The sequence below is a fragment of the Nothobranchius furzeri genome, chromosome 9, assembly GCF_043380555.1.
Source record: "Nothobranchius furzeri strain GRZ-AD chromosome 9, NfurGRZ-RIMD1, whole genome shotgun sequence".
Lineage (NCBI taxonomy): Eukaryota > Metazoa > Chordata > Actinopteri > Cyprinodontiformes > Nothobranchiidae > Nothobranchius > Nothobranchius furzeri.
Window position 1 is genome coordinate 51,697,163 of NC_091749.1, and position 26,015 is coordinate 51,723,177.

Sequence of the window (26,015 nt, forward strand, 5' to 3'; positions counted from 1 at the left end):
AATGATAATTATATATATCAATCAGTAAAAATGTATAGATTGTTTTGGATGCTGGGCAGGTTGAGGCATTGTTATTTAGTCTGTCACCAAGTATGTCACTCAGGAGCATTATTAATTATATCACTGTAAATAATAAAGTGTGTACAATCAAGGCTGAATATATTTTTAGCTGTTTTTTTTTGTTGTTGAGAAAAATGGGTTTCTAGAGACTTATATATGTATTCATGCAAAGTTATCCAACTTTAAAATTTTATGTAACCCTAATTGACTCCGTTTTGAACTGTGTGGTTATTCATTTTGTGTCTATGATGAAGCCATGGAGACATAATAAAGAAGTCACCTTATGAGCAGTGAATCCTTAATTTTTGTCAGTCATACAGAAATACTTGATTTCAAGAGGAAAGACAGCTGAAAATGTAGTTATGTAAAACTTTGACACAACATGGACATTTAATTAGATATCCAAATTTGAATTTTATCACCAAATAAAATTTTAGAATAAATAAACACATTTTAAGGGAGTCAAAGGGAAAAGGAGATTAACACATTTCAGCATGTGCATTTCCTGCTTTTTCCAGCAGTGATATTGCTAATTCTGTTGAAGGAAATTCACTGTTTAATGAGAGACAGTTGGTGAAAATGATATGTAAATAAGTAAGAATGCATGTAGACCTACATAATTAAGCAAAACTGAAACACTAATATAAAGTATATATATATATATATTTTTTCTCCCTTCAAATCTGGGAGGGTGGAACCCAACGCAGTCAACAAGCTAAACAGGCAGCGTCACATGCGTTTTCTGAAAACCACATGACCATGTGTTTCATTTAGAATAAGCACCAACTTTTACAATCATTGTTTTTATTTGGCCAAGGGTTTATTGACACTGAGTTCCATACAAAGATAGAGAGAAGGAAAATGCTGCAGTTCGTGATCTTTTCCAGTTATATTGGAAATGTAGGATTATACCAGTGTAACATGTTTCGTAGTTTAGAACCTTCAACTAGCTCACAAACCGATAAGTGTGTCTTGTTCATTTGACAGCTACCAGAGAAATTAAAGCCAAACCAGTTAAAATGCAGATACTTTATGAGAAAAGTTAAAATAGGAATAGGGATTAATCACATTTTAGCTCCACTAATGTGCTTTGTAATTTGGGAGTGGTTGAATTTTGGCCAATAAGTGTTCATGAGTCAATAAACTTTACTAGACAAAGAAAGCTTAAAAATAAAAGACTAATCCATATCATGTTCTTGTTCCTGATGTAATAAAATTACATTTTGCTTTAGAAAGAAGCTAGAAAAACAAATCAACCCATTAAATCCAGATTCTCATGGTCCGCTGTCATAAATCGCGCATGCGCAGAATATGACCGGAGAGGCTATTCGTGTTTAAAAAGTAAGTGTTGTGAAATAATGAGCACCAGTGTTCGTGCACATAGCAGCTGTCTGCATGCGCTATGGTCACTTGTAAATTTTACAAATCCACCTTTTGTCCGCTTTCAGACATGCGTAGTGAACGTCGGACAGTCACGCATGCGCGAGTCGTTTTCGGTGGATGTTCGGTTTAGGTAGTGACCGCTAGCATAAGTTAACGGTTATGTGAAGATGGCGGCACACGGTCGTTCTCCGCTGTTGTTGCTGCGCTTTTTATTTGTGTGTGTCTGTAGCTACGTCTCTGTCCTGGGCTTAAAGTTTCCGAGCGGCCCGGCAGAACCACCCCATCCTCACGGCGTCAGAGTCATGGAGGCACCTGTCGTCGCTGGGGCCTCTCAGCTTCGACGGACGACCGGTTGGAAGCTGGCGGAGGAGGAGGCCTGCCGGGAGGACCTGACCCGCCTCTGCCCCAAGCACACCTGGACCAACATCCTGGCGGTTCTGGAATGCATGCAGGACCGCAAAGAGGTGAGCGTCACACATCCTGGCTGGCTCCGCTTATGCCGTAAGGGGATAGACACCCACGGGGTGTGTCGCTCCGGTGGTCCACCGTTTTTCAGCTTGGCTCTGAGGAAGAGAAACGACCATGTCTTCATCTGTGTCCAGACGAGGACAGACACTTAAAACACCAGAAGCCAAGGCGTTGACTTGTTAGTTTTTCTCTTGGAAACTGCATCAAACTCTTCCATACAACACGGTTCAAATGAAGCGTTAAAGCATAACAATCCCAGTTATTCATCCTCTGAGCTATGCTGGGTCTCTGTCAGTCTCTTTTGGTTTTTGACGTACTGCGTAAATCAGAAAATGAAATATTTGCTTTTCAGGGAGAAATTAAGAGATGACGAGGCTCCTGGGTTTAAAGGACCTGACTAAACACAGACCCTCAGGTCTTTTTACGTCCTCTCTCTGACTCTGCAGCTCATTTCAGTCTCTGCTTCCTGGCTTTTTTCTTATTTTTTGGTTAATTGTCACCTAATAACATTAAAGCAAGGATGTGCTGACAAAAAGACATTAAAGCCAATAAAAGTGTTCCCCAACTAATCTCAGGTAAATAAGAACTGCATCTTGTATGTGGACTAAAAACAAGTAAACTACTAATTAATCAGAATCTGCTCGTGTTTCATTGAGTTTAAAGGTAAGATACATGCAGACGTTTTACATGTATGCATATTTCATGGCGTGCATTAAATTGTTGCATTAGTATTGTAGCAGGTATGTTTTTGCCCCTGTTTTAAGCTTTTTTTGCCCCCACACCCTGCTCGGCACCATGGAGTGACCTCGGAGGATCAATTATTTACTCGTTTAGATATTAAGTGAGCTGATTTGTGTGCAGTCATGTGGCTGTCATGTGACTTGTAGGTCAAAGTTATAAACCACAGACTTTACGTTTTCATTGCTGTTTATTTTTGCCTCTGATAACATCCCTCCCTCCCTCTGCCTGTTTTCAGACATGTCGCCCACCAGATTTTTAAACATTTTGGCAGAAAAAGCTTGTTATTATTCTATTCACAGCCACATTTTGCCTCTGAGAAGCTGTGCAGCTCAAATTATCAGCTGGTTGATCACATTCACTCATGGGGAAGAAGTGCTTCATCTGTTGATATAAAAACAACGTTCCTATGTTTTTGATGCTGTTGTTTTCCAAGCAATCTAATATATGCTCTCTGCTGAGGTGTTGGGTTTTTCCTCATAAACCCTCATTGACTTCAGCAATAGTTAACTGGGTTTAGTCATCAACCAGCAGCACCACACTTCCCATAAACATTCCTACATTCACAGGTAAAAACCAAAACTTGTAATCCTTTAGGACCTGTCTGCACCAAAACTTGCCATTTCTTTTTCCTGCTCTTCACCTTATGCAGTATTTATAAAATGCTTTGTCCAACTATAAAATCTAAATTGGGCAGAGTGGGACGTGATGGTGAAGGTGCAGCAAACATGAGTCTGGGTCTGCGGCAGATTCTGTAAATCCCACGGGGTGGAGGCGGGATTTGATTGAATCCAAGAGTCTTACTTCCGGGTTGAAGTATGGGTCAATAAAATAACTTATATTTGATATAAAAAAAATGACATCTCCATCATGCCGATTGTAAAGTTTTATCATAAAGTGCCTACCATTGCTCCGGAAGGTGTAAAGCAGCATGATTCAGGCTGTTGTAGTGCAGCTGGGTGATGTTTTGAGCGTGTTCCTCTGGACAAACTTCTTGTTTGTTTTGGTCATGATATTTTGGTGGTTAATTATCTTGGGGCGACGGTGGCACAGGAGTTAAGTGCTCGCCCCGTAATCGGAAGGTTGCAGGTTCGAGCCCCGCTCAGTCTGTCGCTGTCGTTGTGTCCTTGGGCAAGACACTTAACCCACATTACCTGCTAGTGGTGGTCGGAGGGACCGGTGGCGCCAGTGCTCGGCAGCCTCGCCTCTGTCAGTGCGCCCCAGGGCAGCTGTGGCTACAATGTAGCACATCACCACCAGTGTGTGAATGTGTGTGTGAACTGTGAATGGGTGAATGACTGGTTGTGTTGTAAAGCGCCTTGGGGGGTTCCAGTACTCTAGAAGGCGCTATATCAAATACAGGCCGTTTACCATTTTTTACCGTTTGTTCCTGCTTTGGTGAAGAGTTGACATCACCTTAGAGTTGTCAGTGTGTCAATTACTGTACACCTCAGAGCTGTGTATAAGTAGCTGAAAAGGTGACATCATGACCCTGATGGGATGCATTTACACTTAAAAAGCCATCTGTCTCAGAAGTATTTTTATTTAATTTTTTCTATTAAGTTGAAGCCATCCTTCCCTAACACACACACACACACACTCTACTGAATAGGTAAACAGTTATGTTTTTCTGAATGTCTGAAAGACGCCCGTTATAAACTCACTGCTGCACAGCAAGTCTCTTTGTCTCCCCATAAACTTTCCCCCAGCCCCCACTGGTTCCAGACTGGCAGCGATAAGGATGCTGAATAGCTTGAAGCACATTCCTGTCAGATATCTGTCTGCAGACGTCCTTACTGATGCCGACTTGTCTGTTTTTGTTTGGCTATTTTTACGTTTCAGCCTTGATGGGCAGTTATTGTGTCTGAGAGAGACTGAAGAGACTAGCAGTAGACGAGAGGAGCAACACGTCACTTCATCCCTGCAGATATGGCAAAAGTAAAATGGAGATAAAAGTTTGAAGGCGTTTATGATGTAAAAGTCATGGCTGAATAATTTTCAACGCTAATATCTCTACTACAGTTAACTCAGTGATAAGATTGAGCAGGGCAGCACTATTCTGGTTAAAATGAGAATTACACATTTTTTTGCTTAAAATTGAGATCATGATTCTCTCATGATTTTTTAGAGTATTTATTGCACTTATTACCTGCACATCAACTTTGTAACAGCTGTCACTGAACATGAAAACAATAAATGCCTCTTGTCTCGTACGTACACAGCTTTTGAATAATTTAAACAATAACAATTTTGAGCAATATTCTCTTTGCTTGTAAGTTGATGAGAGAGGTAGATAATAGGTGTGTTTCTTAAAATGTAAACCACAGTTATTAACAAAATATAACATTTAAAATGACAACATGGTTGTTGTTGACCATGGCAGGACCAGAACAGAGAACATAGTCCTTTTTTATCTAGCCAGCTGCTTAAAACTGTGTCATTTGGAAATGAGATTGTATACACGTATGAATTGAGATCACTTTTTTTTTTTACGATTAATTGTGCAGCCCTAAGATTGAGTTCACCAAGGTGAAGCCACGTCTCTCCGCTAAGACCTCTTCACACGGCAAGATGTTTAACCTGTTAACCCCATTAAAGATGGCTGGCCCGGCTAATGATCGTCAGCAAACGCAAAAATGGATTCAACTCAAAAAATTTGACTAAAATTTGATCATGTAAGTCATTCAGCACATCTGATCTGAGTGCTAACAGTTCACACAGGGTTCTGTCATGTTCTCGTTTTAAATAAAACGGCTTTCGAATCCATTTCTCAACACAAGATGGTTTTAGTTTAATACTCTGAAAGATGGGAAATGATGGATCATTTTTCAAGGAATTCTGGGTCTTTAGTCGGCTCTGAATGTGAGTTTATTTGATGTTTAATCTTGCATGTTTTATATAAAACTGGCCATGATGACCAACTATGTTCCTGCAACAAGCTTCTATAAATCAAATAATCCGAATTTAATGAGCAAAAGTACTCAACCTCTTACTAAATTCATCTTTTCGAGAGACTTATCCATTTTCAGTTTTTATTTTTTTCCAGCTAAAGTTTATAAAAACAGGTTTTTGGTTTCAGGCAAGACGAAGTCAAACAGTTAAAATTCTCCACAGCAATAATGAATAACTTAACGTGCAGTTAAGAAAAACAACCTGGTAGTTTAACTTCCTTACAGGAAACCATGAAGATGAGACGCTCCATCTTTGTTCATCAACATGTCCATTCATTTCAGTATTTACTTTATTTTCTGCAGGAAATAGAGCTCTCTCCTGACTGCAACCACGTGAGTTATTTTACACATTTAGATGCATGTAGTTGTTGAACATTCTGACCCCTGCTGTACACTTTAGTGCTTTTAACCTCTTGCACCAATCTCTCCCTCAGCTCCTGTGGAACTACAAGTTAAATCTGACAACAGACCCAAAGTTTGAGTCTGTAGCCACAGAAGTGTGCAGGAGCACCATCGCTGAGGTCCGTCCGTCTTCAGCTGGTATCCATGTTGTTGTTGTTGTTCAGTCCAGTTTACTGTTATGTGCTCCACACCTGCAGATAAAGGAGTGTAACGAGGAGGTGAGGGGGAAGGGCTACCTGGTGTCATGCCTTGTGGATCACAGAGGAAACATCAGCGAGTACCAGTGCAGCCAGTACATCACCAAGATCACCAGTGTCATCTTTAGTGACTACAGACTGATTTGTGGGTTTATGGACAAATGCAAAGAAGACATAAACAGCCTGCACTGTGGCAGCATCAACGTAGGACAGAAGGTGAGTGTTCCACACTTTTATGCTGCAGTGTGGGTAGGGTTGTCACGGTATGAAAATTTAACCTCACGGTTATTGTGACCAAAATGATCACGGTTTTCGGTATTATCGCGGTATTTTTTTAAACGGTGTTGCATATGTTCAGAAAGCATTGATAGTCCTGTTCTACACAAACTGAAATAGTTTAACAGTGTTTATTAAACCTAAAATAACACAAAGCCTTAGCAAAAGTGCAACTTTTCACAAGTAAAGGAACAAATAGCTTCTTTTTCTGGAACATGTTACAGTAGTCAGTGCAGGTTTAAATTATACAAATCCAAACATTCAAAACATAAACAATATGTAAACAAATCAAAGAAACACCACTTGTTTTCTCATATACTTGTTTTCTTCATTATCAAAATGAAAATCTAAAACTCCAGTCCACACTTGACTTGAGCACTGTACAAGTCAACCTTAAAAAATATGTATTTAAAATAAATAGCCACTTTAAACAAATTACTAAAATAACTACTACACTATGTAATCAAATCCAAATGTTCAAGTATAAATGGCATTGAATAAGTAAACAAATCAATGACAAGGAACTAATTGTATATTTCTCTTCATCATCAACAAATAAGATGCTTCATCCAGCAACAGGGTGTCTGTGACACGGTTTAAATGCTGGCAGAGGACGCTGCGGCTGCAGTCTATAGTGACTCGTTGCATTCTCCCTCAGCCAAAAGTCCTCGCGTCATGCATTTAAGCTAAAATGCTAATGTTAACTTACCTTGCACTGGCTGTAGAGACATGGGTGATGGTCACGCAGATGTGCCATTAGATTCGAAGTGTTGCTGCCTTCTGCAGACACTTTTTTCCTGCACGTTCTGCAAACGGGATAGCAGTCTTCTATTAACTGTCCCTCAGCATTTTTCAGAAATCCAAAATATGCCCATACTTCCGATTTAGTCTTCTTTGTGGGCTGATGGATGTCCTGGGCGCTGCCGTCTCTTCCTTCGGCCATTATTTCAGCTTCAAAGTTTTGGTGCCGTTGCAAACGAAAAAGTGCGTGTGCGCGCCGCGGGAACTTCAGCTGAAGCGACGGTGGCTGGTAAGGGTCACCGCGCCAAAACCGCGGCCACGGTAAACCCACCGAGATAATTTAGTTTTTTAAAAACTGGACGGTTATTTTTATTGTCAACTTTTTTACCGGGGTTTACCGCTATACCGGTTACCGTGACAACCCTAAGTGTGGGTCCCTAATGCCTCTAAGCATCTCATTTATGAACCAATTTGTTCATTCATTTTTTCGTCAGTGTTTGGTTTTAGGAATTGTCTGCCTGAAATGAGCTGTTTGATAAAACCCCTGTTTGTGATGTCACAAATGGGGACATTAGAGTAGAACCACCTCTCACATGTAAGAGAGAGCCGCTGCTGGAGGAGCAGCAGCAACATGTGTCAGACATGAGGCCCACGGGCCAGATGTGGCCCGTGGGCCAGATGTGGCCCGTGGGCCAGATGTGGCCCGCCACATAATTCTATGTGGCCCGTGAAAGATTCAAGTGTCTTAAGATAAGTATGACGCTTCAAAGTGCACATTGACTGTGAACAGCATTTCCCATAATGCATGGCGATTGTGTTCCCAGTGCAATGACTCACCACTAGGTCGCCACTTCCGTGTTTAATTCATGCAACAAGTGAAAATAACTGTCCACACATCATCCCAAAATGTCCAGGAAGAGAAAGATTGATGCAGAAGGAAGGTGTTTCAACAAATGCTTTTATTTCGATTCTTAGTGGGCTTCCTAAACTTATTTTAGTGTGGCTTTTTCTGTCCTATTACTCATAGCAACAAGTAAACATCACGTAAAACGTTGCCTCGTGATTTCTGGGTGCTGTAGTTTACGTGTCTTATGATCACAGCAATTAACCGGCTAAACTGTATTTAATTTTTAAGCAATGGTTGATCAATTGTCAGATCACACATAAAAAGCACTTTAGATTGCCATTATCTGTCTCACCGAGACAGATCTCAGGCAGATCCTGAGACGCTCCTGCCTGACATATTTATTTATTCACGGGAAAAAAATCATACTAGTGATTTCTCTTGGAGTTCAGTTTATACATTCAAACAGCACAGCACTCTATTTAAACTTCTTGCATGTAAATCTATGTTATTTGTCCATCCATTCATTTTCATCCGCTTATCCGGAGTCGGGTCGTGGGGGCAGTAGCCTAAGTTGAGAGGCCCAGACTTCCCTCTCCCCAGCCACTTGGGCCAGCTCCTCTGGGGAAATCTAAGGCGTTCCCTGGCCAGGTCCGCTCTGACAGCTTCTGGCGTTTCTAAAAAGTATCCCAGGGGCACGGTACGGTCGGAGATGTTTAATCTATTTAATTTCTGACTATATGAAACGATTTCTTTGGTTTTAAAGTGTGAAGTAAACTCTGACAGAGTAAAATCCAAGCCGATCCCATTCATTTTGTTTACCTTTGTTGCCTGCCAACATGGCGTCTACTCTCTGAGAGTCACATGACGTCCGTAGCTCTATTACCCTTTGCACCGACGTCACCTAATCACGTGGGTCCACCATGGTGGACGGCAAAAGCATGTAAACAGTGAGCAACACGAGTACTAAACAAAGGTAAAAGTAGAGCCTGAAATTGTTTTTGCGATCAAAACAAAAACAAAACTCCTCCAGCATTTCTTCAACTAGTTCATGCCCAGTTCAGTTATCAGAAGAAGTAGCGCATCTAGCCGGGGCTCATAGAGAGCGGTATGTTAACTAGCTTACCAACGTTAGCTTACGTTCTCTCAGCAGCTGTTCACCGATGTAAACATGTTGCTGACTTTGCCTGAATTCACCCCTCTGGATTTATAACTATGTAATAAACAACGTTTCACTTCACACCAAAGCTGATTTTTAAAAAGTCCGGATCTCTACCAGCTTCTGTTGCTGGTGGTGTTACCGGGTTCAGCTGCTGCTCTCACACTCGAATGAGAAGATCTTTGAATGCCGATGCTCATATAAATAAATAACGTAATTTTTAACACACGTAATTATTTATCGGAGCTTTAATAGTGTTAATAATTGTCTCGCTTTACAGTGGACGGAGCGCAGCCTCCGTTGTGAAATACCCATCCATCAGGATTGTCAATAACTAGTATAAACACATCACATTTATCCCTGTCCCTGTCTTCCTCGTGAAATAAATTAACGTTAATCTTACCCAGTAAAAACATGTTCGCTGCAAATCTGAGGCCTGCTAGTCCACTTGATTGATTGATGGAGACTGAGGACGGAGACGAACTGCAGCGATCAAAGTTATTAAAAAGAAAAAATGAGTTGCGTTTACATCCTTGTCTCTTAGTGCAGCCAACCACGCAGCAAGCTAAAACCATTTTACTGTCAAATCACCAAAATAAAAGCGATAAAAGGCTACAAACTGGCTTGTTTTGACTACCTTCACTGGAGTTTCTACGTGTGTAAACGGTCTTTTTGCCGTCCATCATGGCAAAGGGGGCGGTCACATGAGCGATGTGACGTCACGTGCAAAAGGTCAATAGCAGCCTGAGTGGGGGGATGGGTGGGCGTGGCCAGCTGCAGCCTTTTTTCTTAGTGACGAAATCCTAAAACAGCTCATTCTGTTTGGTACTGAAACTGTCAAGAATAAAACTACTGAAATAATTTTGAGTGAGAGGGATTTAGTGCAAGGAACTTCATAAACATGTTTTTATCAACCAGAGAAAAATTAAAATTTAAGAAATTCATAAAATGTCCCCTTTAAAAAACAAGGAGACAAGAATAATATCTTAATGTTAAAGCTGCTATAGCGAATCTGCAAACACTCACTCATCCCCTTGGGTATTTTCCCTGGATCCACGTCCACTGGAACCAAAAACCCACACTGCAAGAGGAAACGAGATGGCGCTAAACACCAATCTTTGTTTTCTAGGTCCAAATGTCTTTTGTTGTTCAGGAATTCAAATGGTGTTTTTCTTTTTGGGACTCTGATAGTGTGTCCTAAAGTTGAAGTGGTAGCAGCTGGCTGTTTCTCAATTTCTGATTTTGATATTGAGGGAGAACCTCTCACACCAGTGGTGTTCTGTTGCTAAATATGTGCGAACCCAGGGAAGTGCGGAAGTGTGATGGTTCAGTGAGAGCAACAAGTGGATGGTCCAAGCCATTTTGTTGGTGGAGGGTTTTAGACAAATGTAAATTAACCACTTTATTTATTTTTTCTTCCTTTTTTTATTTTTTTTATTTGTTTTAGAATCTCCACAATATTTCTATAGCTATACTATGTTGGAGCGTTGTTAGGAGGCATGAACAGATTTTTAAGCTAATTTGTTTTCCAAATTTGCCATAGAAGCCTAAAATACTATTCTAAATAGTCTCAATACCATTTTAAAGATTAAAATCAAGCTTGAACAATCCAACACACCATAGAAAATAACCACCAAAATGCTTGTTCAGGCAGGAGTTTTTTGTTTTGTTTTTCAATGCAAAGAAAGCGTATGATCCTGGTTTCAGCCTTCACACTTGTACTTGGATCTGATTACAAAACGCTGGAAAGAAAAGAACGCCAAGTAGCAGAATTACGGAAGACAAATGTGTCTGAAACCGCGGGTCCGTCTGAGCATCTGTCAGCTGCAGAATCTGTGGGTTCTAAAATTTGCCCTCATTGAGATCCGAAGGGAGTTAATTGCTTATTTCAGCAAATGAAGATCATCAATAATATCTGAGAGTTGTGAGTGATGTGCTACATAGGTAGAACTTTAAATAAGCAGCAAAACAAAAGCTCAGACGATCCAAACACGTTTTAGATGAGCTTTGCATAGCAGGACAGCCCCTTGTGATGAGGCACAGTCCAACTCTGGCATCCGCTCGTCAGACCTGGAGACCTGCTGGGTTGTCTTCATGTCTCTGCAGGAATGCAAGTTCAGCAAAGCTGGGAACATAACTTAATATTTTCTACAAAACTCTGTGTCTCTTGTTACCTATTCAGCCTTAATAGTTATTATTTAATCATGGTCTCCAGTAAAACTCATTTTCATCCTAAAACCAGCAGGACTGCTAAGAAGTTCCTTTAGAGATTGTGTATGGCTCCAGATGTAAATTATGGTTTCTGTGTCTAAAAATCAGCAGTTTTATAAAAGCTTGTTCTGGAATATTAGGTTATAATTTTTCATTGAGGCAAGGCATTATGGGTATTGTAGGTTTAATCTTAATATTAATTTATTCTCATCATTTTTATTTTACTCTTGAAATGGGCCTCCATTTTCATTTTCATCAGCTTTAACTTTCAGGTTTTTTTATTGAGTTATCCTGTGTGAGTGATGGAGCCCTTGTTTCATTGTGATCCCTGATCTCTTCTCAGGACATCCACTCCCAGGGCGAGGTGATCGCCTGTCTGGAGAAGGCTCTGGTGAGGCAGGCAGAGCAGCCGGATCGCGCTCATCCTATCAAAGAGGAATGTCAGAAAGCCATCCTTCGGGTGGCCGAGCTGTCGTCTGACGACTTTCACCTGGACAGACACCTTTACTTCGCCTGCCGGGAAGACCGCGAGAGATTCTGTCAGAACGTGAGAACACTCTGTTGCTTGCAGGATTTTACACAAACATCTGGAGTCTGATCAGCTAACTTTTATTCATACAGAATAACTTTCACAGAATACATGAATGAGTGAGTCCTTCAACTCAACCTGATCAGAACTTTGTTTTTATCCTTCACAGGTTCAGGCAGGAGAAGGTAAAGTCTACAAGTGTCTGTTTAATCACAAGTACGAGGATGCCATGTCGGAAAAGGTACCAGACAGACCCCTCCCCCCTCCCTCGTGGTTTTAACTCACACTGTGCTGATTACCTCCACTCCTCTCCTCAGTGCCGCGACGCCCTGACGACCCGACAGAAGCTGATTTCTCAGGATTACAAAGTCAGCTACTCTCTGGCTAAAGCCTGTAAGCTGGACCTGAGGAAGCAGCACTGCAGCCTGGACACCAACCTGCCTCGAGCCCGCGAGGCTCGGCTGTCCTACCTGCTACTGTGTCTGGAGGCAGCCGTTCACCGAGGTCAGGAAAACCTGCCTCGTGGTTCTGGTGATGGAAACATGCCATTGCAACAGCTTCTATCGTGCGGCATCACTAACAAGGCTGTTCTGCTGTGCAGGTCGTCCAGTCAGCGGCGAGTGTCAGGGAGAGATGCTGGACTTTCGGCGGATGCTGATGGAGGATTTTTCCTTGAGCCCTGAGATTGTTCTTCACTGTCGGACGGAGATCGAGGCTCAGTGCTCCGGGCTGCATCGAAAAGGCCGCACACTGCACTGCCTGATGCGAATCGGTCGAGGAGACCGCACCTCTGCCATCGACAGCATCTGTCAGAATGCAGTAAGACCCCTCATGTTACGCTCTTATTAGTGCAGATTTTTGACTTTTTATAAACAACTGAACTGTTTCTTCCTTCAGCTGCAAACTTTGATTCAGTCTGCTGATCCTGGAGCTGATTATCGGATCGACCGAGCGCTAAACGAGGCCTGTGAATCAGTCATCCAGACAGCCTGTAAACACATCCGCAGTGGAGACCCGATGTGAGCCTCAAATAATCCAGACTGATAATTCAAACAAGGATTACGTGAAGTTTCAACAATCATTTTCTCTCCTGGGATTTTATCAATATTTTGGTGTATTTATGCTGTTTCCTGGGTGTGTCGTGAGTAGACCATTCTTTAATGTGTGTGTGTGTGTGTGTGTGTGTGTGTGTGTGTGTGTGTGTGTGTGTGTGTGTGTGTGTGTAGGATCCTATCATGTCTGATGGAGCATCTGTACACAGAGAAAATGGTGGAGGACTGTGAGCACCGGCTGCTGGAGCTGCAGTATTTCATATCCAGAGACTGGAAGTAAGTTTGTCTCCTGCTGCTCTGAAACAACTCATACATTAGATTATTTAGAAATGCTGTTTGTGCTGCAGACTGGACCCCGTCTTGTACAGGAAGTGCCAGGGCGATGCCGCTCGCCTCTGCCACACGCACGGATGGAACGAGACCAGCGAGCTCATGCCACCAGGAGCCGTTTTCTCCTGCTTGTACCGACACGCCTACCGCACAGAGGAGCAGGGACGGAGGGTAAAAAAACACAACACACACTCTTTAATCTGGGTCAACATCAGAAGTTTTCTTAGTTAAGGGTGGAGGGGATGACATCTGATCCGTAGGTGTAACACTGATGTGCTTAAATTTGACAGGTAAACTCAGGTGAGCGGGTAAGTTCCACTTAAATCAGTCAGTATGACACTCAGCGAGGGGTTCGAATAATTCAACATCATCATCAGCTGTACTCTGCTGGGGTAGTATAGAGTCTCCTTTGGTGTTTTATCTCTTTATTCCTGCATGTAGCCTAAAGGCCACAGACATGTTTTAATAACAAATCAGCTTTAGAATCATTTGTGGGTTCACTGATTATGGAGGGAAAAGATCTCATCTTAATTTTAGATGTCAGAACCAGAACTAAAGCAAACTTGTTGCTGCGCCTGACTCGCCTCCGCTTTGCTCTCCTTTGATTCGGTGTCTGAATGAAGGGCGGTGCTCTTGTCTCTGATGTATTAACCTCAGCAGTACGGCGGGGTTTGGTGGTTTGATTTGACCTGATTATGTATTTTGGACTTTTGACCTGTGTTGTGTCCACAGCATCCACTATGTCTCACCATGTCTCACTCTTTTAAAGGGGTCATAAGTATGTCTGATACCCCTGAGAAGCCACGGCATCCTTTTGTTTTACTCTGATGTCGGATTAAGTAGGCTAGACGCTAACGATGCTAGCGATGAATTAGAAACAAAATACTTGGCTCTAAAAATATCTCAAGCTACTTTTTAATTTACCAACAACTTATTACAGTGAAATGTAGTTATCTACTTATCAACCTGCTGTGTAGGACTCGTCTTCACTCATCATCTAGAATCTTCTGGTGCTGATCTGTAGCTGGCAACAGCTGCTCAGAGCAGACTCGTTTGCTTTGATACATGGACTGCAATACCCAAATGTGACCGACGATGTAACCATTGGATGCCATTCTTATTTCATGCACATTTAGAGCGATACGTATGACTATTTCTTGTTTAAGATCAGATCACTGACACCAATGGGAGGGTTTGTGTTTATGTGTATAGACACACAGGTATGGACATCCCAGCTAGAGCAGGGCACAGAGAAACAACAAAAACCCAACAGTGAACCTCAAAATCCACCAGCCTCAGTAAGTTAAGGTCAAAGTTCATGACTGGACAATGAGAAGAAGGCTGAACCTGTATGGAAAGCTTGGAACACCTGAACAATCCACAGCATCTGTGTTGTTGCTTTTATGCAACTTCTAAGGGATACTTTACAAATTTTTCATATGTTTAAATCCTTCTCTTGAGCCAGTATGTTATAAAATGACCTTTTACAGGGTTAACGAAAGGCCACCTGCTTGTCGTGTGTTTGCAGTTATCCCGGGACTGTAAGGTTGAGGTTCAGAGGATCCTCCACCAGAGGGCGCTGGATGTGAAATTGGACCCGGAGCTGCAGAAACACTGCATGACTGACCTAGGCAAGTGGTGCAGCGAGAAGACGGACACGGGACAGGTCAGTCACACCTGGACTGCTGCTGGTACCAGCGCCTGGCCTCTAGAGTGAGTGAGTGAGTGAGTGCGTGAGTGAGTGAGTGAGTGCGTGAGAGCGTGTGAGCGTGTGTGTGAGCGTGTGTGTGAGCTCTTGTCTTCTTGATCCCCAGTGAGTCAAAGTGGATGGCTGTTTATACTGAGCAAGGATCCTCTGGAGGTTTCTTCCTGTTAAAAGGGAGTTTTCCTCTCCACTGTTGCTGCATGCTTGCTTACTGTGAGAATTGCTGTAAAGTCACCAGTCAGTGACTTGATGCAATTTGCTGGGTTCCTTATATAGGAAACTTTTTTCTGATTGGCTTAATGAACTGACCTGTATTAGAACGTTTACCATGTGAAGTGCCTTGAGACGACGCTTGTCGTGATTTGGCGCTATATAAATAAACTTGAATTGAATTAGAACCAGAGAGTGAACCTGCTGCTGTCTCTGTCCAGGAGCTGGAGTGTCTGCAGGATCACCTGGAAGACCTCGTGTCCATCTGCAGGGAGGTGGTCGGGAACCTGACAGAGCTGGAGTCAGAGGTCAAAGGGCTAAGCTGAAGACAGTAGCTGTCTTATTGCTGATAGTAAACTAAAAGCTTGTCTCTGTCTTTAGGACATCCAGATAGATGCTCTGCTCATCCGAGCCTGTGATGCTGTCATCCAGGCCCACTGTCATGTGAGACAAACACAGAGTTACAGAGAACAGACAGCAAATGATGATGATGATGATGATGACGATGATATTTGTGTCCAGGATGTAGCCGATAACCAGGTGGACACAGGTGATCTGATGGAGTGTTTGGTTCAGAACAAACAGCAGAAGGAGATGAACGATAAGTGTGCCGTTGGTGTCACACACTTCCAGCTGGTTAGTTTCATCGTGCTGCTTTTTTAACCTCTTGTGAGATTTCTTATTTAAATGAGAAACAAATCCAACATTTTAAAATCTAGCAGAGGAAAGAGTCTAGAACATGTTATTGGTAAATAAGTGTTCCTGCATTTGGTTTCATATACATGTTATACTTGGTTTCTGTTCTCACACACACGAGTGCTGCAGCAGGTAAAAATAACCCATGGTTTTCTTTATGTTCAACTCTTAGATTCAAATGAAGGATTTCAGATTCTCCTACAAATTCAAGATGGCATGCAAGGAGGACGTTCTCCGCTTGTGTCCCAACATCAAGAAGAAGTGAGCCGAACTGTTTATGACATTCCTATTCCACACTAACCACACACCCTGTTATTCAAATGATCCCGAAAACTTTCAGAGATGTTCTGAGTTAGTTTTTATCAGATTTTTTAACAGTTTTTCTATTTTTTTATCTTCCTGCAGGGTGGATGTCGTCATCTGTCTGAGCACCACGGTGAGGAACGATACCCTGCAGGAGGTCCGAGAGCAGCGGGTGTCTCTGAAATGTCGCAAGCAGCTTCGTGTGGAGGAGCTGGAGATGGTAACACACAGAAAAACATTTTTTATTTGTCTTTCCTCTGAGAGGTTATTGGTAAAACTGGCCCAACAGTAGAAGTCTCTTCTGAGTTTGACACAAAGATACTATTTACATCCACATTAATCTCTGTTGGAAAAAAAAAGCTACCGTAAATCCTCTAATACAGGCCGGTATTCAATTAAAGGCCGGGTCTCCAATTTTGGCCGGTGTCGGAGTCAGCGGAGGTAAATAATGGCCGGTCTCTTATTGTGGCCGGATGGAATGTGGTAACAAGCAAGTACAAGCGTCCCAGCGGCAAGGTTATAGTCCCTAAAACAACCAGCAGGGGGCAGTAGGGGTTCACGCAGACATTTATTAGGCTTTTTCACGCTTCAGACACGATCCTCTATCACGCTCCTACCACACAGAGTCATGGTGTCAGTTAACCATGCTAATTCAACCCGCTCCACAGAACACACATCACCTTCCCTGTGGCTTACATAACACTCACACAACACGCAAATCAGCACATAGGAACTAGCAGAACGATAGGAAACACATATAACACAATACCCAGAATGCACCTGGCTTACAACCCCAGCCAGGTCATTACACTATCAAGTTCAAAGAGAACGTGCTGATTATGCTGCAGAACACTCTGGAGAGCAGCAGTAGGGGGTGTATGAACTACAGTAATCCCTCGTTTATCGCGGTAGATGCGTTCCAGACCTGGCCGCGATAGGTGAAAATCCGCGAAGTAGGGACTCCCAGCATGCCCCTCGCGGGGATTCCCTTCACGTCGCACCTACGTCACAAACCACGGCTATAAACGGAAGTCGCCTTTACAGCTCAGTCATCGTTTCTTCAGATTCATGATCAGAGTTTCCAACCTACCGATCAATCCAACGAACTATCAGCTCATAGTAAGTTATCTTACTTACTTCTGGAAAGCCCGGCATTTCCGTGTCACTTCGTTGACGCTCGAACGCTCGGGGGTTTCCTAGAGCAGCCGGCGTTTCACCGACGCTATCACTTCCGCGTCTGTGAAACCGCGCTCCCTATTGAATTATCGTATGATCACATTCTCTGTGATCAGCAACGCGCTGTGCCAGACCGTAGGTACTGACACGCGATCGTTCATGTCGGTTCATTTCCTTTAATGTTTTTAGTCTTTTATTTGCGCCTGATGTGTATCGCTGCTGTGGAGCGGGGCGCATCAACTTGTCCTCAGACGCACTGATCACTGATACGGCCGCCAAACAGCGAGCGCTCCGCTGTTTTTGCGGTCGGTAGATCTTTTAGAACTGCAGTTCAAAGGTAACTCATAAGGTGAATATATATGAACCCAGGTAGCAGTTTCTCTTTAGGATTGAGAGGAGATGCAGGAAGATAATAAACAGGCAGGACAGAAAAATAGTCAAATAAAAACAAGTTAGTTTTTGTACCTGGTGGTTGCAACAAACAGACACCATTGAAGGTAATCAGAAGTGAGGAACAGAAAATGAAATAATTATTTTAATGTTTAGAGCAGCAGGAACTCCGAGAGGCTGCAGGCGCATCAGTGAGTTTGCGGCTGCTGCGCGGGGGGAGGGGGGAGAGGGCTGAAGCAGAAACTACCGTTGTTAAAAGAAATGTGTTTAACTTTGAAAATGTGGGCGCACTTTTAATTGTCAAAAACTCCAGCGAACCATTAGTTCATTTTGCTCAAATAGAAATAGAGGCCTGCCTCTAATACTGGCCCTCCTTCCAATAAAGGCCTGGAGCTTGATGAGCTTGAGTCAAATACAGGCCCGGGCCTGTATTAGAGGATTTACGGTAGTTTAACACACGGAAATGTTGTATTTGTGGCATAGTTTGTAGTGAATTGTCTTCTGGTTTCTTGTCTCAGTCTGAAGACATTCGGCTGGAACCAGAGTTGTATGATCCCTGTAAGTCTGACATCAGCCGTCTGTGTCCCAACGTGGCGTTTGGTAATGCCCAGGTAAGGCCGCCAATGCTGTAACTGTTCATTATTTACTGTCAGAGCGTTTAGTGACCTTTCTCTGCCTCCATCTGCTCCTCCTCAGATGATCGAGTGCCTTAAGGAGCAGAAGAACCTGCTGAGTCAGCGCTGCCACCAGCGCATCTTCAAGCTGCAGGAGGTGGAGATGAGCGACCCAGAGCTGGACTACCAGCTGATGAGAGTCTGCAAGCAGATGATCAAGGTGAGGAAGAGCAGAGAATGAAACCCTTCCGGATGAAACTGAAGAAGGTGGTGCTGATGGTGCTGTCCTCACCTTCATGCTGCAGCGGTTCTGCACTGAAGCCGATGCCAAGAACGTCCTCCAGTGCCTGAAGCAGAACAAGAACAGTGAGCTGATGGATCCCAAGTGTAAACAGATGATCACCAAGAGACAGATCACACAGAACACGGGTAAACTTGCAGAAACACACGGGTCAAGTTCAGGTCTGAAGCATTCCTCATCCTCCTCTTCCTCCTCAGACTACAGGCTGAACCCGATGCTAAGGAAGGCATGTCGAGCCGACATCCCAAAGTTCTGCCAGTCCATCCTGAACAAGGCCAGCGAGGACCGTGAGCTGGAGGGTCAGGTCATCGCCTGCCTCAAACTCAAATATGCTGATCAGGTGGGACTACAGCATCTTAATCTCAGATTAGAGCTTCTCATTTCATCTGCTGTGGAGAATAAACGTCTGTTCATGGTCTTGGTTTGGCTCAGAGGTTGTCTCCAGACTGTGAAGACCAGATCAGAGTGATTCTTCAGGAGTCGGCGCTGGACTACAGGCTGGACCCGCAACTGCAGATGCACTGCTCAGATGAAGTAAATCTCTAAAGTGACTCGTAGGCATGTGAAGGTGTCAGGTGGGGTTTAGCTGTCAGTCAGCACACCGTTTACCTTTGGCTTTAGTTCATCTGTTTATGACAACGCTCCAGGTGAGCACCATCTGTGCAACAGCTTTTATCCAAGAACAACATCAGATACGGTTGGGAATGTTAAAGAAGTAATGGAACAGGTAGAAAAATCCTGACGAGATGATCTTGTAAGTGAGAGTGCCTCAAACGTGCTGTTTTTGTGATTATTACCTTCCTCTTTTCCAAAAGATCACCAAACTGTGTCCAGAGGAGGCGGCGGCTCAGGAGCAGACGGGTCAGGTGGAAGAGTGTCTGAAAGTCAACCTGCTTAAAATCAAACAGGACGCCTGCAGAAAGGTGTGTGTCTGCAGGTTTCTAAAGCCTTGAAGAGTGTTTCTGTGCAAAAGCATGAATACGTTTCCTTTATTACATTTGTCATGGAGAGGGTTTTAATGCCCACAGATTATATTCTAACATTCGAGGGACATTTCTGCTGACTCCAGATGAAACAGGACCTTTCCCACTCTTACTTGTGAAACTCCACTCTTGTTTGTGTTGCAGGAGGTTCTGAACATGCTGAAGGAGAGTAAAGCAGACATATTTGTGGACCCGGTCCTCCACACGGCCTGTGCTCTGGATCTGAAACACCACTGTGCCGCCATCACCCCTGGAAGAGGACGGCGTAGGTTCTGATTTGTGTCTGCAGCTCTCTGAAGAGCGCTGGATTTGACTCCTTCCTCCATGTTTTGCAGAAATGTCGTGTCTGATTGAGGCGTTGCAGGACAAGAGGATTCGTCTGCAGCCTGAATGCAAGAAACGGCTTCAGGACCGCATTGATATGTGGAGCTACGCTGCTAAGGTAACTCTGGTTGTTCTGCTGTGCTGAGCTTCAAAAAGAGAAAAATATTTGACAACAAACATCGCTGTCCTGTCTCCCCTCTAGGTGGCGCCGGCGGAGAACTTCTCAGACCTGGCCGTCCAGGTGATGACATCACCCTCCAAGAACTACATCCTGTTCGTCATCGCCATGAGCCTGTGCGTCCTCTTCCTGGTGGGGCTGCTGTGTGGTCGCATCACAAAGAGAGTGACGAGAGATCTGAAGGACCGATAGAACGCCAGTCCTCCCACCCTCCTCCTCCTCCCAGTTACCCCCTCTGTAACCGTGCCAACAACCCACCTGGACCCCCCCCCCCCCTCAAAAACCAAATACTTCAGTCTGTCTAAGCATCTCCAAACTCTTGACTGTTTTTCGAGCATCTGCCGCTGCTGGGATTGTTGTTTGAGGATGGGAGCGAGGCGCTGGAGCCTCTAACCGCTGTAGCTGAGACTGGGGTCGGGTGGACTTCCTCTGGTTCAGCCAGATTATTTTTATGTGACGTGTAAGTGAGGCCTGACGCTGCTCCGGTTGCACGTGGACATAATGAGACAGAAAGTGTTTGCTTTTGAACTCTTGAGACGATTCTGCTGCTTTTGAAGCGTGGCCACCGCTCATGAAGCTCCATCCCGTCCAGAAATACGACTCTGCTCTCAGATCAGTTCAGCACTTTCTGCCGGCTGAAAAAGCCAAGCTGGTCTCCGGGGAAAAAGAATGTCATCTCCTTAGTTACACTTGTTTTTATTTAAAAGCTAATTTCATTGCACTTTTTTATTTTCATGTTTAATTTATTTTTGCTTGATTGAATCTGACGAGGGTGCACTTTGCTTTTACTCCATGTGGCAGTTTTTTATGTTTAATTAAAAATGCTGAAGAGCTGCTATAGTGAGACAAGCGGATTATAAACCCCAGATTGCACCACCGTCCTGAACCCACACGGCTCCTGTTTCCTCACTCCTGGAACGCTGTGAGGTTTTGTAAACATCGGTAGAATTTTTTTACGTTTCATCTTGTAAACCCTGCCTTTAGAGCCCCTTTCTGGTGGCAAAAAAATGTAATTCAGCAAACTGTTTTAACCGATTTTATTTCAAATGAAAATCAAACCTGATGAAAAACAGACTAAATACTTTCTAAATCCTTGACTTGATCTCAGTAATGAAGGCTTCAATTTGTGCAATAGAAACTTAAATGCTGACATTTTCTTGTGAATTAATATGAAATATTTGTTTAATAAACTGCACTCACAATAACAATACATGTATTTCTCTGCCTTTATCTGCTTAACTTCAGACTTCCAGCTAAATATTTGCTCCAAACGTTCAGAAAATAAATATTTTTGTAAATAAAATTGAAAGGTGTCCTGAAATAATTGATTTTACTCTATAAAATGGCCAGAAATAGAGGAGCTAACTGACCTAAATGTTTTATCTGAGCCTGACTGAAAATCTGGACATGTGTGGCAGAACTTTTGTGAAATGAGCAGCAGATAAAAACTTCCAGTGAGTCGTGAGAAAAGGGTTTCAGTTGGGCTGCGTTCCATTTAATCTGAATGGATGTGAACTCAGTTCTGGGTTTCCAAATCTCACGGGGATTCAACAAAAGTTGTGAATAATAAAATATTAAATAAAACTGTTTTTGAAGAGCTGCAACAAGATCTAAGAGTTTAGATGTTTTCTAGTGATTTTAGTTCCTGTGCCACGACTCAGCTGGAGCCGCCCGCCCAGAACCATAATCCCAACGCTCCTGCCTGCTATCTGGAGCCAAGTGAACCGCTGCGGGCTTCACTTGGACAGCAGAAGGTTGTTGGGTGAGACATTTTCACCAAAACAGCAACTAATCAACAAAGATTTTAATTAAATCTTGTTTAAAAACAAAATAAGGCAAAATCTCTGTGTTTTCTTTGTTTTTAGACATAAATGTGTTTTGTTTTGGGGTTGTTTTGCAGTGAAATATCTAAGATGTTGCTTTCTAATTTCCACCCTTTTAAAATGCGAAACCGTTTTCTCGGCTATGTGACGCTGTGGTCTCGCAGAACTGGTTTTGTTTTTTCTGAATGGAGAAGTGGATGGGACACTTTTACACTGGCTTGTTTGTGTTCACCTCATGAAGATGGTGGAAACCAAAACCCTGCATCTTGGGCCGCTTTTCAAGGGATCCTTTTTTTTTGTTTTTGTTTTTTTTTTTTTACCTACATCTGATTATGAAAGAAACATCTGGAAGTCTGAGTGTGTACAAAGTTAAACCGTGTTCAGTTTTGTTCCTCTTTAGAATTTCAAACACGCATACAAAGAACAGATTTGTGAGCTTTGGGGTTTGCTGTACAGATTCAATTAGTCAGTTTAATAAAAAAAATGTCTGCATTTTTCAAATGTTTGCCTCAGCTGGAGTGCCTTTGTTTTGTTAGGTTAACTCATGACAGTAAGTTACCCAGAATGAACTCAAACTTCTGAAAAAAACCAAGAACAAGTTATTGTTGATTTTAATTCAACCAACAAATCCAATAAGGACACATAAGAACAACGTCAGGAGTTCAACCTTGAGTGCAAAAATAAAAGAAGTATTTAAAAAGCATAGTTCAAAAATAAAATAAAATGCATATAAATATTCTATAACTGCAGGTTCTATTAGAGTTCTAATAGTTCTAAATAATTTAGATAAATATTTCCCTCTTTGATGTGCAAACAGGAAGTTTTTGCGTAGATGAGGTAGAATAGATCTTGTGACAGTTTGAGGTGTAAAACGATTGTTTCTGTAACTTACACAGCTGATTGATGCTTGCATTGTTTTGCACATCCTCTCCTCTGGTCCTTAAATAACTCTTAGCTTTAGTTCATCCTCTGGCTGAGAAAATGCTTCAGATGCAACACAGCTCTGCCATAAAAGCAGAGAAGAGGTGCCAATTAAATTAGACTGAAGATAACTCGACACTGTCACTGCGGTCAAGTGAGCAGTTAAATATCTTCAGGTGTCCTCAGAACTCACTGGAGATTACATCCCTGCTGACCTGGGAACACCTCGGAGTTACTCTGATTTGAGGAAATCCTGGGATTTGGGATCGGCTGGTATCGGAATTTTTGAAGTTTCCTTCAAAGTGTTCATGCATTTGAACTCTTCCTAAAACTGGTTCAAAGAAACGGATGACACTCGTAGTCTGAGTTAAAGATGAAACTAATGCACAAATTTGTCGTCTTCCCTTTAAAATCTGACATAAACGTTTAAATAAACTCATATCCAGAGCAGCGGTTTAAAATGAGACATGACCTTTATCCAAAAGCAGGACAGTCGACATTGTTCATCCACCAGGGGGTGCTGTGGTCCCTCTAAAATGGGACAAAGGTTTGCAAAATAATCAGAGGACATTGGAGAAAGAGACACGTGGATAAACACCTGTAATAACCCAACATTACAGAAGCATCTCACCAGAGCTGATCTCTCACTGGTTAGTGAGCTCGTTCAGACTCATTTAAACATGTCTAATGAAGTCAGTGTGAGATGTGCCATGTAGTCAGCAGGATTCCTCTCTGGATCTCCTGACAACAGCTCAAAAACAGATCAAATGATCTTCAGAGATACTTCAATGTTAGGGACCAAAACTAAATCAGGCTTATTAGTTGAGAGTCTCAAGAGTTTAAAAAAAAACATCACATTTCCATGGTTGTTGGAATCCCAGAGGTTTGGTATGTCAGCCAATCCTAAATTACCAACGTCAAAATTTACCTGAAAGTTGATTTTTTTTTCACCTCAAATGATATTTTATGTTAAAGGATGCAAAAACAAAATACAGCAAATTTTTGGAATACGGTCTTAATCTTAATGTGTACAATGACCAAGGCTCTACACACATGTGATATGCTTTCAAATCACAGCTGACTGATGTTTGGTGCCAGAAGCTAATAACCTCAGGGCAACACACCAATCCCAAAGACCTTCCAAGTTTACTGTTTTGTAAACATAAACAAATGCTGCATAAATAAAGTCGGGACGTTCTGATCTGATCTCCAGGTTTGGATCTTGGTCTTGATCAAGACATTTTGCATTAGAGAAGAAAAAAAGAAAACAAACGTTTATGAAGCGCCTCCCAAGATCATGAGGTGTTCCACACAAACAAAAAATTTAGAATAAAAAAAGATTTAAAAATGTTTAAAATGACAAAATAAAAATTGTGATTAAAAATGTAAATACTCTGCTCCTGATCTCTACTGTCAACCTACTTTCTACAGGTTTATGCCGTTATATAGCACCGCCTCTTTGCTGGGCTCAAAGAAACCCTCCGTCAGGATGGGATAACACAGCGTAAGCCTTTATCATCATTCAGGATTTTCCTTTTCTTTTTTCTTATGGAGTAATAAACGTGGTTCTAGAAGCTTTTATAAACACAGTCATCTCTTAATATCACCATCGGATGTTTACGGGTTTGTGTGACTCTTGTTCACAGCAGAAACAGAAATACAGACTGGAGATCAATAACCAGCGCTCACAAACACAGACCGAGGTTACAACCAGGACTGGTGAGATTAAGACTTGCAGAAGTAAAGAAACAAACCCCGTCATCTGGGTGCTGCTGGTACCAATAGGGAACCAGCATGAGGACAAAACAGTCAGAAAGGTTCCACCTGCAACAAGCTCTTTATTTTTGCTTCCCACATTATGAACTGTACACGTTACATGCACAAGAAAAAAGGAAAGAATCTAGAGGCGTGCAGTATCTTCAATGTTTCAGATTGTTATTAATAAACATCTAAATGAATTAGCTGTAGCGATAATCAGATCAGCAGGACAGAGGAGCTTCCTCACATGGAAATCACAACTTAAACATGAAAAACCCACAAACCAACATCTTTAAGAACAAAACTTGCTTTTGGTGACTAAGTCGCATCTTTTGTGTTCACAGCCGACATACAAATCGGAGCGAAAGATCGGCTCACACTGGTTATACGACTCACACCCAACAGTCAGAAATCATCTGGTGGCTTAAGCCAGCCGCGCTCAATTGACATTTTTAAATTAGAAGATTTGAAAACAAATGAAACCGCTGATCTCTTAAAAATGCTAACTGTAAGAAGAAAGTGGCAACAGTTTCAATGTTCCATATTCACAAATCAGTAAACATGATCTAACAGCCATCACAGTAAAAAGAAGAGTCTCGTCTAAAAAGAAAATAAAACACTTTTATCCAGCATCACAGCTGGAGGGAAGCTAAATTTATCAGGAGATGTTTGCACAATCACTTTCATGTCCAAGAAACCGATGGCTAAAGCAGGTCATTACCCAGAATTCATAGCTGTGTTGTACTTATATATACATTTAGTTCAGTCAGACAAAAAGTTGCTTTTGTCTACATTCTGTCATGCAGCATGTTTCTGGCATCGTCGTTTAAGGCACTGTTGATCTGTCATCGGGGTTTTAATCCAACAGCCAAACTGCAGCCCCACTAACGGCCACTAGGTGCTGCATCCAAGAGCTAGACTGCATAAAGGCTAGCGAAAGCGGGTGTGTGTGCCAGCTTACGGAACATTTCATTTAAAAGTTATTCCCTTTCAAACCTCTGCTGTTAGCTGGCTAGCTTAGCATAAATACAAGAAATGGGGCGAAATGCTAAGCTAAGCACATGCTAGTCTCAGCTTTGTGTGAAACTGAGACGTCTGGAGTTTTCACCCCAAAAGTGTTAAACTCTTGTCTGAAAATGAGCAGGTGTTAGGATGATCTGGATTAGAATAAGCTGTGGTCTTCCATGTGGTGCTGTTTGCCTCCAACGCTCATCTGCTTTAGGAATTCTCAAATCCAGAGTTCGATGAAATGTTCCTCCAGGACCTGTGACGAATGTCCGTGTTTACAGCGG

At 42.5% G+C, this 26,015-nt stretch overlaps 1 protein-coding gene across 2 annotated transcripts; it reads left to right on the forward strand.

Moving 5' to 3' along the window:
• The first annotated feature begins 1,497 nt into the window (after nucleotides 1-1,497).
• Nucleotides 1,498-20,496, forward strand: LOC107381824 (Golgi apparatus protein 1). 2 transcript variants are annotated; one of them, XM_015953716.3, is made up of 27 exons: nucleotides 1,498-1,907; nucleotides 5,904-5,933; nucleotides 6,035-6,121; nucleotides 6,200-6,415; nucleotides 11,774-11,977; nucleotides 12,129-12,200; nucleotides 12,277-12,463; nucleotides 12,561-12,778; nucleotides 12,857-12,978; nucleotides 13,186-13,287; nucleotides 13,359-13,512; nucleotides 13,632-13,649; nucleotides 14,870-15,007; nucleotides 15,478-15,564; nucleotides 15,638-15,700; nucleotides 15,779-15,892; nucleotides 16,125-16,213; nucleotides 16,358-16,475; nucleotides 18,340-18,432; nucleotides 18,518-18,655; nucleotides 18,741-18,864; nucleotides 18,934-19,076; nucleotides 19,169-19,270; nucleotides 19,552-19,659; nucleotides 19,864-19,984; nucleotides 20,055-20,161; nucleotides 20,246-20,496. In XM_015953716.3, exons 1-27 carry the CDS (start codon nucleotides 1,611-1,613, stop codon nucleotides 20,411-20,413), a joined length of 3,420 nt encoding a protein of 1,139 aa, XP_015809202.3. In that variant the 5' UTR covers nucleotides 1,498-1,610; the 3' UTR covers nucleotides 20,414-20,496. The 2 variants fall into 2 exon arrangements, with proteins under 2 accessions (XP_015809202.3, XP_015809203.3); XM_015953717.3 differs by lacking the exon at nucleotides 13,632-13,649.
• The last annotated feature ends 5,519 nt before the right edge of the window (nucleotides 20,497-26,015 follow it).